The 17,284-nt window shown below is 39.5% G+C and overlaps 2 protein-coding genes across 2 annotated transcripts; one reads left to right on the forward strand and one right to left on the reverse strand.

Moving 5' to 3' along the window:
* Positions 1 to 8,130: 8,130 nt before the first annotated feature.
* LOC135643508 (E3 ubiquitin-protein ligase RDUF1-like) lies at positions 8,131 to 11,034 on the forward strand. The gene has a single exon (XM_065160539.1). It carries the CDS (start codon positions 9,576 to 9,578, stop codon positions 10,758 to 10,760), a length of 1,185 nt encoding a protein of 394 aa, XP_065016611.1. The 5' UTR covers positions 8,131 to 9,575; the 3' UTR covers positions 10,761 to 11,034.
* A 4,710-nt stretch (positions 11,035 to 15,744) lies between these two features.
* On the reverse strand, positions 15,745 to 17,043 carry LOC103991705 (zinc transporter 1). Its single transcript, XM_009411234.3, has 2 exons — positions 16,362 to 17,043; positions 15,745 to 16,281 (listed from the first exon to the last, which is right to left on the reverse strand). The coding sequence occupies exons 1-2, from the start codon at positions 16,996 to 16,998 to the stop codon at positions 15,890 to 15,892; spliced, it is 1,029 nt and encodes a 342-aa protein (XP_009409509.3). The 5' UTR covers positions 16,999 to 17,043; the 3' UTR covers positions 15,745 to 15,889.
* Positions 17,044 to 17,284: the final 241 nt, after the last annotated feature.

Here is a 17,284-nt window from a genome sequence, read left to right on the forward strand (position 1 = left end):
TCTCATTTCGAATTTACACCCGAGAGAAATGGCTCTTTATGGCTTTCAAGAGGGCTTATCGGTTGTTCGTCCACCGTTGTTTAACGGATTGGACTACACTTATTGAAAAACTCGAATGAGAGTTTTCTTGATTTCTATGAATTTGGATTTATGGAATATTGTTGAAAACGGTTTTCAACTTCCCTCTAAACAGATGAACGAATTGTCGAATTTGGAGAAGAAGTATTTTTCTTTAAACGCAAAGGCTATGAATGCCTTATTTTGCGCTTTGGACAAAAATAAGTTCAATCGGGTTTCTTTGTGCGAAACGACTTTCGACATATGGCACACTCTTGAAATCACACACGAAGGCACTTCTAGAGTTAAAGAATCGAAAATCAACTTTTTAATGCATGATTTCGAGCTTTTTCAAATGAAGCCGAGCGAAACCATTGTTGACATGTACACCCGTTTTACGGACGTCGTCAATGATTTAAAAGCTCTTGGCAAATGTTTCTCGAATTTTGAACTTGTTAGTAAAGTTTTACGATCACTTTCTAAAGCTTGGGAATCAAAAGTAATGGCAATATAAGAAACAAAAGATTTAAATATTTTTCCACTTGAAGAACTTATCGGCTCATTGATGACATATGAAATGGTGCGCAATGCACATGATGAACACGATGAGCACTTGAACCGCCTTCCAAAGAATAGGAAGGATTTGGAACTCCGGACAAATGAATACCACTTGAGCGATGACTCAAGTGATGAAGACAATGATGAACTTGAACTTCGAACACTAAATCTTAATAAGTTCATTAAACAAAAATCTAAAATAAACAATGAACTTGAACGGAGGAAGAGGACAAAGAAGAGGAAGGCAACTAAGGATGAATCGAGAACTTCCAAAGGTGAAACGACGAATTGGGCTTTGACGGGCTTTGACTACAAGGTAAGTAACTCAACTCTCTTGAATTATTTTGAAATTACTTGATGTTTTCCATCATGCATTTTCTCTTCTTTTTTTTTTGAATAATTATTTTTCTTGAAAATTATATGTTTTATGTTAATAGAATAAAATGTTAGATTTAAATAATCATATATATGTGCTTGAGAAGTAAGAATGTGTATTTCGATGATTTCCATATTGACTTTCAATGATGATACATGATTTTTATATGGAATGCTTGATTTTCTTATGAACCTTATCTTTGGTTTTCAAACATGATGTATGTTTTTGACATAAGAACAAAACTTGAGCATGCTAATATAAAGTCAAATCACATAAATTAAAACTAAAGAAGTTTTAGTTATCTATAAGAATCATTCAAAATTATGTTCAATGAAACCATTGCATAATGATGTAATAAAAATATTAAACATTTTGAAACCATATTTTAGTGTCATGCATAATGATCATGCTTAATAAATTTCAAAATTATGCATGATGAATCTTGTGATTTATGGATTATTGATTTTTACCATAATGAAAGTACCTTATTAATCTTTGTTATAATAAATCTTACACTTTCGGTTTTAAACATGATACATGTTTTTATTTGGTATAAGTGAAATAAAATCATATGAATTGAAATAACTAAAAAGAGAAAAATAGTTTTTCCTTGAAAAATCATTTTTCTCTATCCTATTGATCTTGATGTTTATTATGCTAAATCTATGTATACCATTTTGAATCTCTTGAAAGTAATGTTGAGATTTTGATGAATTTGATTATTTGAATTTGAATGAGTTTGTATTCAAATTATGATCTTGATTTCTTGGATTTATTACTTGATTTTCTTTTAAAACAAGATCTCTTCTTTGTACTCCTACGATTTTTCTTAATATTTTATTTAAAGAAGATATTTGATAAAATGAATCATGTCTTTTGTAATTCAAGAGGTCTTATCTTTCATGACATGATGCCATTGGATTTATGGCTTATATGCCTTGAAATAATTGAAATATTATGCATTATTTTGTTCTTCCCTTATTCTTTCTTGTTTACAATGATAAAATGGGAAAAAATTATGATCATGCATGGCAGGATGCAATTTAACAGATTAATACCATGATGATTTGAAATGTTTATGATTTGGAATGATGCATATGTTTTTTATTATGATGATGTATGTGATGTATTGTATATGATGTGTATCATGAATGCTTTAAATGATAAATGTTTGGTACCAACAATCATGAAGTGATAAATACTTAAAAATATTGATTTAATGTTCGGTATCATGAATACTTTATTATCATACATGAAAATAGTGATAAATATTTTGAAAATAAATGTTTGTTTCATGTTAGATGATTTTACATTTTGTGCATGATCAGTTATAGTGATGATTGAAACAATGATTGAAATAATATGAATGATGATTTGGAATCATGCATGATGAGTTTATATGTTTTAAAAATATATATGATGATTTGGTATTATATATGCAATACTTTAACGTATGATAATGATGCACGCAATGATGAAATATTCATGATAAAATTATTATTTTGATATTCATGACTTGAATCTTCCTTTCCTTTTGCCAATGACAAAGGGGGAGAAAGAGTTGCTAATGTGCTATCTTGAATTGATGTAAAGGGTCATCTCAAAAAGAAATTAGCTAGCTTGCACAAGTCAAGAAAATGCAAAAACTTGCTTACTTTCTTGCACATCTAAAGAGAAGATGCAAATGTAACACTTCGCAAATTGTTTGCTTGCCTCATGTAAAACATTGTCCCTTACTAGGTTGGCATTTTACTAAGGAAGCAAAAATGACACTTCTCAAAAGAGAAGAAAGAGCTTGCTTCCTTGAACATCTTTAATTTGTTAGTTAGTATAATGTACAATGTGCTATCTTGAACATTACAAAGAAATGCTATCATGCACATCGCAAAGAAAAGCAAATATGCTAACTTACAAATCTTTAAATTTGCTAGCTTGTATGTAGTAAAACTTGCATATCGTAAAAATTGCTAGCCTGTTGAGAAGCAAACGGTTGCTATCTCAAGAAAAGCAAAAATGCTGAACTTGTAAATATTTAATTGCTACATTGCATGATGAAAAAACTTGATATTATATTTTTTTCATACAATGTATTGAACTTTTTATCTCTAAACACTTGATACTTGGAATATTTTAAAATGTGATCTTGATAAGAATGTTTAAGTTGCTCTTTGAGCTATATCTTTTCAAATGAATCATGAGCCTTGATATCATATATTTCATAATATAGAAATAACAAGATTTCTTTGTCTTGTATGCCTTATGTGATTATTGTACATCAATTTGCTTTATTATGAATTATATGAATCTTGATCGTGAACTTGTTAAGAAGAATTTTAATGAACCATGAATCATATCTTTGGTATTCATGAATTGATCCTTATTGATATATTTAATAAATTCTTTGCATATTTAGCTTGTTGAATGGTTGAAATTTTTAGTCATTGAGTCCTTCCTTTCTTTTTGACTTTGATAAAGGGGGAGAAGGTTTTGCTAGCTTGTGCATTGAAAATGAAAATAAACTTCCTAGCATGCTAAGGAAGTAAAACTTGCAAGCTTGCACTTCTCAAAAAGAGAAGAAAGATCTTGCCTATCGAAAGAAGCAAAAAGTGCAAAATTTAGAAAACTTGCAATAAAATTGCTCTTGCCATGCTTTGTATCAAAAATAGGTTGATATCCTTAAAAGCATTGCATTAAATTTTTTAGTGTATCACAATGTATCGCAAATTGAAATTTTTGAGACTATTATCATATCATGTTTAACAATTGATATCTTTCATTGATATGATAAATTATCATCTCATGATGTATCGCATAATGATATCATGATTTGCGATTGTATCATGTGATCCTTGGTGAATTTTCACTTTGATATCCTTCATGAAATGATTTCTTTGTATTATTGTCTTATATGCATCATGTGATGATTGAAATATTGATTGATGCAAAGTTGATGTAAAAGTCTAAATCATTGGTTCCTCTCCTTCTTTTTGACATTGACAAAGGGGGAGAAAGTTATTGCTAGCTTGCATACTTGAATGAAGAATTTAATAGCTCGATCATTATAATGAAGAAATTTGCTATATCAAACATCATAAATATTGTTACTCGGAAAGAAAAACAAAGTGCAATCTTACACAAAAAATCAAGTGTTGAATTGCCATGATTGAACTTAAGAATCTTGCTATGCTTTTATGCTTATATGTTGTGATGAAAATCTAGTTTCATGTTGCAAAAACTTGCATATCTTTTAAACTAGCTAGAGCTACTTCTCCTTTTTGTTGATGACATAGGGGGAAAAGTATATTGATGACTTCATGCATTGAATTGAATATTTTATATATTTGCATGATGGTTTAAATGTTTATCATAACATGTGATGAATGTTACTTGGATTTGGGATAAACCAAGTGTTCTATCAATGACATATTGATAGGGGGAGTTTGGTTAAACTCCGGAGAGTTAAGGTTAACTCCGTTAGTCATCAATTAGTTATCATCATCAAAAAGGGGGAGATTGTTGAATCTCGGATTTTGATGATGAAACTAATTAATTATGTTTAGATGTTTAACTGCATTTTAAGTGATGCAGGTCTACTCGATCAGGATTAGACAGTTGACGCAGGAGGAATTGACGTTGCGACGAAGGAGATCACGTTAGGATATTGGACGGCAGAAGGCTTCGGACGTCCGGCATCGGGCCAAGGAGAGCGGAATTGCGCCAAGGATATCGGGGTTGTAGAGGTCAACCGTCGATTGGGCAACAAGCTGCAAGAGAGGATGATGCGCTGAAGAATCGGACGAAGCGCCAACCAATGACGTGCCGGGCAACAGAATGTCAATTCGCATTGTAATAATTGTCTAGATCGGAGTAGAGTTTTGGCTTGTGTGTGCAGGATTAACTACGATAACGACGAAGACATAAAGTGAAACAAAGTGTCGGAGTCAAGCGCGAAGGATTCGTTGCGAGTTCGAGAGTTCGACGGAAGTCCGAAGGTTCGTCGGGAATACTGCCGAAACTAGCCAAGAATGAGTAGGGAACTTGCCAAAGGATTTTTTGGAAGCTCGCCAGAAGGTTCGTTGGAAGTTTGCAGAGCTTACCGAGAAAGATCGGAGCTTGCCGAAGAAGCTTATCGGAACTCGCCAAGATCAAATCGTGAAGTCTAGGAGCTTGTCGGGAGTCCGCAGAATGGTTTTCGAGAGTTCGTCGGAAGACCGCCGGAAGCTCGCGCGGAAAAAGTCTTGACTTGTAGACTTTGTAATAGCTTAGAAAATGTCTTTAAATTCGTATTTAGCATGTTAATTAGGGTTAGGATTAGGTGTTAATCCTATAACCCAAGTAGGGGCCAATTGGGCCCGAGTTCAGACTGGTTTGGGCCAAGTTTGGAGCCTAACCATTGAGCTGAAATAGTGTAGGCGATGGCACCGCCAGATTAGGTGGTGGCACCGCCCAAAACCTGAGAACTAAGCGATGGCACCGCTGGACTAAGCGGTGGCACCGCCCAGCACCCGAGAGGTCGGGCGGTGGCACCGCCAACCTCGGGAACGCAAGAGAATTCAAAATTTGGAGCCCAAATTTGAATCCTCTTGGGGCATATAAATACCCCTCAATTATCAGCTGAGATTACAACCTTTGAGAAGCATTAGATTGAGACAAAAGCCTTTGTAAAGTTTTTGGCAAGCCTTGTTTTCAATTGCTTGAGTGTTCACCTCCTTCCTTTTCGTTGAAGATTTGTAAGAGTGTGAACCATTTGTAAAAAGGTTGTAAGAGGGGTATTTGTCCTTCCCCTTCAAAGTGATTTGCTAGTGGAAGTTGGGAGCCTCATTGAAGAAGGCTTCGCAAGTGGATGTAGGTCATTTTGACCGAACCACTTTAAATTGGTACGTTCCTTGAATGTGTGAGTATTTACCTTCCTGAAATTATTATCTACACTACTGCTAGCTTTCGGATTTCATTTTCTCATTTTACTCAAGTTACTATCAAAATAAAATCTCCTTGTATTTACGAATTTGTTTTCAAACTTACGAGTTTTAATCCGCTGCACTAATTCACCCCCCTCCCTCTTAGTGCCACTCTGATCCTAACAGTTGGGAGTTCGTCGGAAGTTTTGACGGATCCAGTCAAGAAGTCTCAGAGCTTGCTAAAGAAGCTGGTTGGAACTCACCAAGAACATCGTCGTGAAGTCCAGAAGCTTGCCGGGAGTCGACCGGAACATTGCCGAAAGCTCATCAGAAGTTCGCCGGAAGAAACCAAGACATAGGGACTTGATTAGCTTAACAAATGTCTTAGGAATCGTAATTAGCACGTAATTGGGTTTGGATTTGGGTCAACTAGGCCCGTAAAAGGACTATGTTGGGCCCAATAAGAAGCCCAAATAGTGCCCTAAGAAGTCTCACCGTCATGGCACAATCTTTGAGACTATGTCAGGCAGTGGTACAGTATCAGTGTCAGACTGACACTGGGTGGTGGTACCACCCGTGCTCGGGGAACCCAGGATGGGAAAGTTTTAGGCTCCAAGTTTGAATCAACTTGAAGCCTATAAATATCCTTCTCATCCCTGGTTAAAGTACACAAGTACAGAGAGTTTAAAAGTAGAAAAACGCTGTTGTAATCTCTCTAGAAATATCCTCTAGTGGATATTAGCCTTCGCCTATTAAAGGAATGCCTCTAGTGGATGCCGGTAACCTCGTCGGAAGAGGAAGCCGAAAGTGGATGTAGGTCACGTTGACCAAACCACTTTAAAAATCTAGTTTGTATTTCTATTGTTGTCATTTACATACTGCAAACTACTTTACTTAGTCACTACATTTTCATATGCTTTCAAGTTAAATTTCTAAAATCGTTTTCAACGTAAAGAGATTTTATCATACGAAAATTTTCGAAGACATAATTTTATCGCTGCACTAATTCAGCCCCCTACCTCTTAGTGCCGATCTCTGGATCCCAACAGTATCACTGTCAGTCGAATATTTGGTATGGTGATTACCAAATAGAGTCACCACTGTATCATCTTTATAAGTCAAACACAAGAGAAAAAAAAAAAAAAAAGAGGGTTGTTCTCAAAGTAAATAGACCACCAACTCATTTGATTGATCAAACGTTTTCTGGGCAATAAGTTTAGGTGCTTCCATTCCTCTAAGCACGGCATCAGCGAAGTTTCTTGGAGAATGTCCAGTAAGAGAGAGAGAGAGAGAGAGAAGTTTCCGTCACTTCTCTTCATGGCACAATGACTTCATTTTGTATATGGGTCAATTCCAAATGGTTTATCCGATCGTTCGAGGAATCAAAGATGGTGTGTGGCAGACTTTATGAGATTGACCTGTCCAGAGTCTTAGCTATTAAGACAGCTTAGCTCAATACTTTGGCATCTTCATCTTAACTCATAGGTATAGTATCTCTTGCTATATGCGTCATTTATTCTTATGTTGGAATTGACTTTCTATTAGGCCTATATTTATTCTTATATCACCATTAAGTTGAGACTACAATAAATATTATGCGAGTTGTCCGACTATTAATAAACTGTGATATCGGTCATTGAATCATTAGACTATGATCATAAGGTAATGACACGTCTTGAACTCGCGACCACAAATGTATCAATCAAATAAGTGTGACGTATCTTCAAACTGTTACGTGTGATGTGATGTTGCTTTACAAAAGAATTCTCTAGAACCTCACAGGTAAATAAATTATTTACCTAATCAGGTCCCTAATCCTAATCTGCCAGCTTTGCTGACTTCATCAGCAATTTCTTTTCCTTCTTCTCTATAATAAAAATAAAATATTTTTGGAAGATCTTACAATCAACCATGCATAAAAGAATGAGGCCCAAGTGGGACCCACTTGAATCAGGTTCTTATCCATTACATTAGAGCAACACCCAATCCAGTGCTTCAGTTTGTAGATCACATTACTTGGTGCTCAGTCTGCTTCTAGAAGAGTCAAATCCATACCAACTTCAGAAAACAAATAAATAAATAAAATAAAATAAAATAAACAGATAAATAAATAAATGTCTAGGGCACATATATTTCAAAAAGAATTTATAGGAAACCCATAATCCATGAAAACCAATACAAATATCTATTATATATACAAGCAACCAAGTTGAGATATGTGATGGACCTCAGTGTGACAGCAGGATGGCAGCTGATCCCTGAAGCGAACTTGCCATCAACCTATTTTAATCATTTGGAGGATACTTCTCCTTCAAGAACTCTCAGTCAAAGACTTCAGGAACTGTGGAAGGTGAGCACTCTTGTCTTGCTGTCAAAATGCTGATGTGAATCAACAACACTTTCAGCTCTGAGATGTCAGGATGTTGTTGCTTAGGGGCAATTCTGAGGTGAAGGCAAGTAGCAGATTTATAATTGCTGTTGCTTAGTTCATCGATCAAGAAGCTTTGGATATTGAGTTCCCCAGCAACTTGTCCCATCGCTAAGAATCATTCTTACTCCTATGAGGGATTAATACTTTGCTTAACGAGATTTGTTTATGGGAATAAACTTGAGCCATCAGCTGGCATTCCACCGTTGAGTCTCGAGTCATGCGCGATTCGGACCACAAATTGCACGATCCACAGGAAAAGGTCAGAGAAGCGGCACTACAGAACAGGTTTTGGGCATGCCAATGCTGTGCTACCCTTTTGCTCTTGGCAATTTGCTTTCGTCTTGCTTATTCTAATGGGGCTTGTCCGAGGACAAATGGATGATGGAGAAGATGACAAGCTCACACTTCAACGAAAAGATCTCTGGCACCAAACTGGTGGCCCTGAATCGAACAGAAGTCTCTCAGCCCATTGTTTTGGTCTCGGTAGTGGGCTGCAGCGGCGACAGCAGAGGAGGATAAGAAACAGTGTAACGAGGAGCATTTTGGGCACACCTGGCAACGGGAATGGCTCACGTGCAGTCAACCATCCTTGGTCTGAGCTCCGGAGGGGAAGAAAGAGTGGGGAAAGGAGGGAGGGAGGAGAGGAAAAGCGGAGTCTTTACGAGAGATGCTGAGTGAGTAGCTCAAAGTTGGGGGCTTTTTTATGACAACGGCACAAAGAAAGGCTTGTGCGCGTTCGCAGCATCTTCCAGGAACGTGAATGGAGGCGGCTGAGGGGACAACGAGGGCCCGTCTGCGTCGGGTCTTCTGACTCCGAAGCGGCTTCAGCTCCCTCCTCTCCACTTTGACCCAGCGGCATCCGGTCCACGTTGTGCACCTTGACGGCGTCAGTATCAATCGCGGTCACCCGGTTCCGCCATCGATGCGTCGTCGCCAGTAATAAAGCGCCCAATTACCCCTCTCGCTCCCTCTCCCGCATTCCTCCCTGTCCTCTTCCTGCTTCTCCACCCGACGTGGTTTTTGCCTCCGCTTCGGAAGGATCTGGTCACGAATCGTTGAAGGGATCGGGGGGGATTTTACCTTCGATTCTGGAAATCTTGAGTTTTTTTAGGGTCGGAGAGTCGTTTGAATAGTTATTTTGAGGGATTCGTTCGAAAGATCGGTTTTTGAGGGGTTTTTGCTTCTGATTTGCTCGTTCTCGGAGGGAAAGTTGGGATCTTTGTGGCTGTTCGTATACGTTTCGGTGCCTTGTTCCATGGCGATGGCGTCGTCCTACTGGTGCTATCGATGTAGCCGATTCGTCCGGGTGTGGCCGCAGGATGCTATCGTTTGCCCCAACTGCGACGGCGGCTTCCTCGAGGAGGTGGGCAGCCCTCCTCCCCGCCTTTTCCCCGCCGCTGAGCCCCGCCGGCGCCGGGTGCCCTCCACCGACGCTCACGCGCTTGGCGGTGACTGGTCCGCGGCGGCCGCCGCGCCCCGCCACACCTCGGAGCTCAGGTTCCGTCGAAACCGCCGCACGTCCGCCGGCAACCGCTTCCACTTTAATCCGGTTATCGTCCTCCGCGGCCCGTCCGAGGGCGGCGCCCGCGACGCGGATCGAGCCACCACCACCAGCTTCGAGCTCTACTACGACGACGGTACCGGATCCGGCCTCCGCCCCTTGCCGGAAAGCATCTCGGATTTCCTAATGGGCTCGGGCTTCGACCGCCTGCTCGAGCAGCTCGCCCAGATCGAGATCAACGGCATCGGTCGAGGAAGGGGGTGCGAGCACCCGCCAGCATCGAAGACCGCCATCGAGTCGATGCCTACCGTAGAGATCGTCGACGACCATATCGGGAGAGACTGCCATTGCGCCATCTGCATGGACGCGTTCGAGCTTGGGACCGAGGCCCGGGAGATGCCCTGCAAGCACATCTATCATCAAGATTGCATCTTGCCATGGCTTTCGCTCCGGAACTCATGCCCCGTTTGCCGCCATGAGCTGCCGACGGACGTGCAAGCACAGGGTGCGACGGGGGCAGAAGGAGATGAGCAGGCGGCGGCTGCCGGGAACGAGGAGGAGACAGTCGGGCTGACGATATGGCGACTTCCAGGTGGGGGGTTTGCCGTGGGGAGGTTCTCAGGTGGTAGGAGAGCCGGGGAACGAGAGTTTCCGGTGGTGTACACCGAGATGGATGGTGGGTTCAACAGCAGCGGAGCTCCAAGAAGGATCTCGTGGTCCTCGACAAGTAGTCGGTCGAGGGGGAGCGGAGGAATTGGTCGAGCTATCCGCAATTTCTTCTCGTCCTTCAGGCTGTCACGTTCGGCTTCATCTTCTTCGCGGCCGAGCTCAGCATCTCATCCTGCGTCGTCTCACAGGCACGGAAGTGGTTCATTTCTAAGGAGGCGATCGAGGAATCGATCCACCAATTGGGATGACAACGCCAATGTGATTGCTTGATGGCGGTATGCGAAAGATTTCACATATGTTACCGCTGTATATAAATGGATACCTCTGAACATTGTAGTAGCATTTCCTGCTCTGTATCACTGAAGTTGTCGTCCGAAAGAATCAAGTAGATGTTCATGTTGAAAGCTCCTATCCTTGTGTGAGGCTCAGCAGTATCTCCTGACTACAGTCTGCTCTATCCACTGACCAATTCTTTTGTGTTCTTCCTTCAGATTGTAACAGAGTTGAAGAATGCGAGCTGAATCCATCATTCCTTTTGGGACCAGTCAAAGTTATATCCTGTCTTGGATCATGTGAACTTGCTTGAAGGTGGCTGATAGTTATGTACCTGTAAAATCTGAGGTTGTTCTTGAACCCTCCACTTTTATCAGATTGCATGAGCAAAGAAAAATAAAAATAAAAACTCGAATTTGCTCAGCTAAAATTTGCATATCTTGGGATCAAACCCCTTGTTGAGGTTGATTCTAAAATCCTTGCTGAGATCTATGACAACAGAAGGGATACTTGGAGCTTAATGGCTACACTTGCACTGGAAAGCAGGTTTGTACACAAAGCATGAATGATAGGATCATCTTATCATGCTGATACCGGAAATATTTTTTTTCTGATAGTGGTTCGGGTTCGACAATACGGTCAGTAGTGAGAAGATAAAACTTGATCCAAAATACCTAGAGAATATTTCATGAAATATTTTATTATTTCATTCTTATCGGTTACCGATTTGAGCCATTGAACATGGGAGGGATTACGTTAGAAAACTTGATTTTAGTATAGATCGATTACGTTAGAAAACTTGATTTTAGTATAGATTGATGCGGAGCAACTCTTTGTTTTGGTTATATTAAATTTGTTGTTGTATATGTGATCATTAATCAAGCCAGACTGACTCCAGCATCACTGATTCCAGTGACATTGTTGAATTGCTATGAAATGTTATTCCCTGGCTTCATGTTAGGATCATGCTCTGGAGGATTTCTTATATCTTGAATGAATGCAGCTTTTTAAGATGCCATCTTAACCTTTTTGGCCTAATTAACTTGACAGACAGACAGACTGATAGGTGGTGGTTGGCCTTCTTAAAATCTGTTTGTCATGTAGTTTGGCTTTTCTTAATCATTGAGGGGATTGATTGGTGCTGCTCCTTCCAAAATTTGTCCTCTGTACCTCCTCTTCCAGCTAATTAGATGGCATAACTTTCTACTGATTAAAGCCTGTTGTCCTACTTGGCCAGTGAGCTAAAAGAGATGTGCCAGACAGCATCTGTGCATGATGCAATGTGTGTCCTCTTGGGCTTGTAACCTCAACCACAACACTTCCCTTGTCAAACCTGCTTAGATTCTGCACACTGTTCATCTTGTGAATCCTGTTGTTTTGCAGAGAAGACTTCAGAGATCAGTTGTGATCGCTGAACTTTGCATTTATTGGCTTGCTTGAAGTATCTGCCACCATTTAACTTTTAGTGCAGAATTTTCTTTTCTTTTCTCTCTCTTTTATTATTATTTTTTTGTTGCAAGCTTAAATCCTGTTTAATTTCTACTTGCTTTCTTTGTTGTGCTGTGAGAACTGATGTATCAGCCTTTCTCTGGACAAGCTTAAGGAACAAGTTTTGGACACCATGCTGTGAACAGAACATAGTGATTACAGGCTTGAGAACTGAGGAATGAGGTTTTGGAAAACATCTGTCAGATTACAGATTGAAGAGAAGGGGGAGAATGTTTGACATGCATTGGTGCTCGCAGTATATGGCTTTTGACTTTGTCAGTGACATGTAAGAACTTTTTGGAAGGAACTGTAAGAACTTTTTGTTGACCAAAACTAGGGTTAGAGAAGTCAAAGGTTGTCAAAGTCATGGGTTGAAGAATCTAGTCGGAACAACATCTTCAAAACAGTGCAAGTAACAGTGAGCAATAAATTGCTATTAAATGGTACAAAAAGCAGCAAAAAAAGCTTGGAAAAAACAAAATATATGAAAAATATTGTTAATGTGAGACAAATATTTAGGGTAAACAAAACAAAAATAATTGAAGGTTCAAAAACTCATCCGACATATATTCATGCTAAAATTATTTTTTTTTTCATTTTTTTTAGTCGTAAAGTATAATGTTTCTTTACTTGTCAACAAATTTTCTCTTACCCTTTTGCCAAAAAATAAAAAAGATGATGTAAGAAAACTGAATAAAGAAACATAATAATGTATGAGAAGCATTTATTTAAAAAAAATGGAAAACCATTTAGAACAAGAAGATGATATCGGAACGAAAATAAAAGGAAAAAAAATCCTTTTTTTTTTTGGGTAAAGAATGGTATTCGAATGCAAGGGGGAAAAAAAAATGAACACTACCAGATGGAACAAAAAGTGAATAAACATTTAGAGAAAATAATAAAAACCATTTAGAACAAGAAAATAATAGTATCTGAACAAAAATGAAAGGAAAAAAATCCAAGTTTTTTTCAAGAATGAGACTGGAATTCAAGAAACAAAAATGTACCAGATAGAACAAATAAACACTTATAGAAAACAAGAAAAATAATATCACAATGAAAAAAATAAATAAAATAAATCCAAGATTTTGTGGATTCGAAGCCAAGAATATATATGTATATATATACATTATCAGATAGAACAAAAACATAAAAAATGTGTAGTAAAACTTTAAAGAAAACCAACCATTTAGCACGCAAAAATAATATCTGATCAAAAATAAAAGAAAAAAAATCCAAGATTTTATCAAGAAATGGGATTCGAGTCCAAGAAAATAGTGTGCACACAATTGGATAGAACAAAAAGTGATGTAAGAAAATAACATAATGATGTATAATAAACATTTCAAGGAAACAATAGAAAAAACCATTTAGAACAAGAAAATAGTATCTGAACAAAAATGAAAGGAAAAATGTCCAAGTTTTTGTCAAGAACAGGATTCCAATCCAAGGGGAAGAAAAATGTATTCACTATCTATCAGAGAGAACATAAAAATAATGTAAGAGCATAACATATAGACACATAAGTATGCATGATGAACATTTAGAGGAAACAATAAAAACCATTTAGCACAAGAAGATAACATCAGAAGGAAAATAAATAAATAAATAATATGTATGTATGTATATTTCAAGAATGGGATAAAATTGTACACTTTCAGATAGAACAAAAAATGATGTAAGAGAAAAAACTTAAATAGACATACTAATTTATAATAAACATTTCAATAAAAGAATAAAAAACCATTTAACACAAGAAAACAATATCAGAATAAAAATAAAAATAATAATAGATTTCAACTGGAATAGAACTCAAATCCAAGGAAAAAAATGTACACCATCAGAAAGAAAAAAAAATGATATAAAAGAATAACATAAGAGGAAACAATAAAAACCATTTATCACAAGAACACAATATCAGAATAAAAATAAAATAGAATTAATTAAGTATCTGTCAAAAATGAGATCTATGAAAGTGATGTTTGTGGCAATAATCTGCACTCGTTTCAAACAAAGGTTTCTGATGATAATATATGACATGAGCAGATACACTGATTTCGACTAGTTTATAGTCGGAAAGCAACAGGAAAGGATTTGACTTGCGGCTCGTCGTCGTCGTTGTATGGATTACGATCTCTCCAGCGACGGATCTCAATATGCTAGTTTATGGAGGTCGTAAGCTTTCTGAGGTCAAATGGAAGGCATGGCATGTGGATCCCAAGAGTTCCGCCCCCAGATGTTTCTGCGGATAATATAAATAAGTTTGAGCTTGGTGGTCGGATTGCCGCTCTACGTGTTTCTGCTGTCTATTGCATCACCAGAGGAGGAAGAAGATGAGTGGGTACATCACCACCAGATGTTTCTGCGGATAATATAAATAAGTTTGAGCTTGGTGGTCGGATTGCCGCTCTACGTGTTTCTGCTGTCTATTGCATCACCAGAGGAGGAAGAAGATGAGTGGGTACATCACCATGGAGTCATTCTCTAGCCAAATGTTCTTTCTTCTTCTTCTTCTGTTTCTGCTGTCTATTGCATCACCAGAGGAGGAAGAAGATGAGTGGGTACATCACCATGGAGTCATTCTCTAGCCAAATGTTCTTTCTTCTTCTTCTTCTTCTTCTTCTTCGAAGGTGTGTTAGTTCATGTGGTTCACTGTGTTGAATATGGTACACGATAGTCCTCCGTTCCTTTTCTTTCTCGTGCATGCTCATGGTAGAGAACAAGTTACTAAGAGAGAGAGAGAGAGAGAGAGAGAGGAAATGCCTGCAGAAATCTACTACGATGTACTTATACTAATTAATGTGATATTTCATTAGTAAGGAGAGAAGAATTTAGAAACCAAAAGAAAATGTAAAGATTAACAATCAAAAAATATATTAACGAAATCCGATAATTCGCATCTACAGAAAAAATAAATAAATAAATTCTTTACTATATGAGAAAAATTATAATTCACTTAAATTATCTTAATTCAAGCATGACTCCTCTTGTACATATTCTCATATAAGTCTAAATAAATATATTCTCTTAATTCTCTCTACATCTACTATAAAGATCCTCCCAGCAACACCTCTCTTTCACTATAATTTTAAGACTCAGGTTATATTTATGGAAATAAATCCTAATTTTCTAAGGAGTTTATGTTCTGAATAAGATTAGGACTCATAGAAATACTTACCGAACCCTACAAATAAATTCCTTTGTCGATTATTCATAAAAACAACTCCTACCGATATTGATTTATGTTCTCATCTCCCTAATGAATGCTCAAAGTTTCAAAAGCAGTGTTGATTCATGTTTATTCTTCCCTCGTTAATATAAAGCCCTTTAGCTAAATAATGCTCCATATCGGTGTACTAGAGCAGTTTAGTTTTGCCACTATTACGAGGCTATATGTAGTGATCCATAGATAAGATGTTCATATTAGAAATCGATATCGATCGTCACTACTCTTCCCATCTGATGATTGTGGCACAAAGCAGAACCCAATGTGTTATTCGAATCCACAATTCAGAGAATCATTCTTATAGGAGGAAATGAGCACCGACGAACGAGCAATAAAGCTGAGCGAACACAAAGAAACCAACGGTGAGAGGAAAACATACAAACACGGAGACCACAACACGAACACGCCATGATTAATCCCAAATCATCACCACAGCTATCACTCCAACCCCTGCGAGCACCGCCAAGAACTTGAAGAAGGGAGTGTCCAAGGAACTTGGCTTGTATGGCTTGAATCCCTTGGCTATGAGGTGGTTGACGGCCACGTAGATGAACACGCCGCAGGCGAGACCCATGGAGATGCAGTATATCCAGTCCGCCGTTGATCCCTCCGTCGTGGCGTCGATGGCGATCCCGATGCCGACTCCCACTGGGCTTGATATGGCGAAGGCCAGCGAGTAGGCCACCGTCGTCAGGAACGGCCTCTTGGGTAACATCCTCAGCAGTGCAATTCCCATGGCGATAGCGGCGAAGATCTTATGCAGACTGATCGTCCACAGGTTCCTCCATGCGCTGCCCTTTGTGTCTGAAGAAGAAGATGCAGCACAGCATTAGACGTCAGTGGGTGAATGGAGTTGCCATGTTGCGGGAGGAGGTGCCACCAACCTGAGACTCCGATGGCTATCCCCTCGAACACAGAGTGGAAACAAAGCGCGAGGATGAGGAGCAGTGTGTCTCCGAAGGATGTGGTCCTGAGGAAAGACGGATGGAGATGGGGGTCGTCCTCGTTCCTGTGGCCGTCAGAGTCCCCCCCTCTCTCAGCCTCCACTTTCTCCTCCTTCGTCCCGCCCCGAGTCAACGTGATGATGATGCAGTCGCCGAGCATGGTGAGCAGGTAGCCGGCGGAGGCGAGCATGAAGGCGAAAGGGTAGGGGTTGGACGTGCGGTCCATGAAGGTGCTGCTGGCGTCGGCCAGGAAGTGCATGAGGGAGGTGCCCAAGAAGACGCCTCCGGCGAACTGGGTCCCCATCAGCAGGAAGCTCTCGTTCCACCGGAAGAAGTAGGGCGACACCCCGCCGGCGAAGGTGCTGACGAGGAGGATCACGAGGCACCATATCTTGACGGCGACCAAGCCCTTAGCGCGCAGGTTGACCGGCTGATCACCGGAGTCGGTGTCGTCGCCCCCGCCATGGCCGTAGACCTGGGAAGACAGCAAGGGGAGGAGAAGCGCTAGCAGGATTGCCCACCGAGGTCCAGCTTTCATGGTGGTCGACGCCATGACAGATTGCTGCCTTGCTCGCATAGCAGATTGGCTCTGTGTTGGCTTATATGAGGTATATGGGGGCGTACATGATTCCAACTCATGCATTTTTATCATCGATCGAATTGTTCTAACTTGGAGTTGTGTAGTACGCTTTTGACTTTGAGATGTTGTACTGCATATTCCTGTTCCTGTTGTGAGGTTTGAAGACATGTATAATACTAATATACATGTATGGATAGCCTTCCTCTTTGTTACACCTTCTCGATGTAGCCAGCCAAGATTACAGCATCATCCTTCCATGCTTCTGCTTATATTAGGTATATGT

This window comes from Musa acuminata, chromosome BXJ3-7 (assembly GCF_036884655.1).
Source record: "Musa acuminata AAA Group cultivar baxijiao chromosome BXJ3-7, Cavendish_Baxijiao_AAA, whole genome shotgun sequence".
Taxonomy (NCBI): domain Eukaryota; kingdom Viridiplantae; phylum Streptophyta; class Magnoliopsida; order Zingiberales; family Musaceae; genus Musa; species Musa acuminata.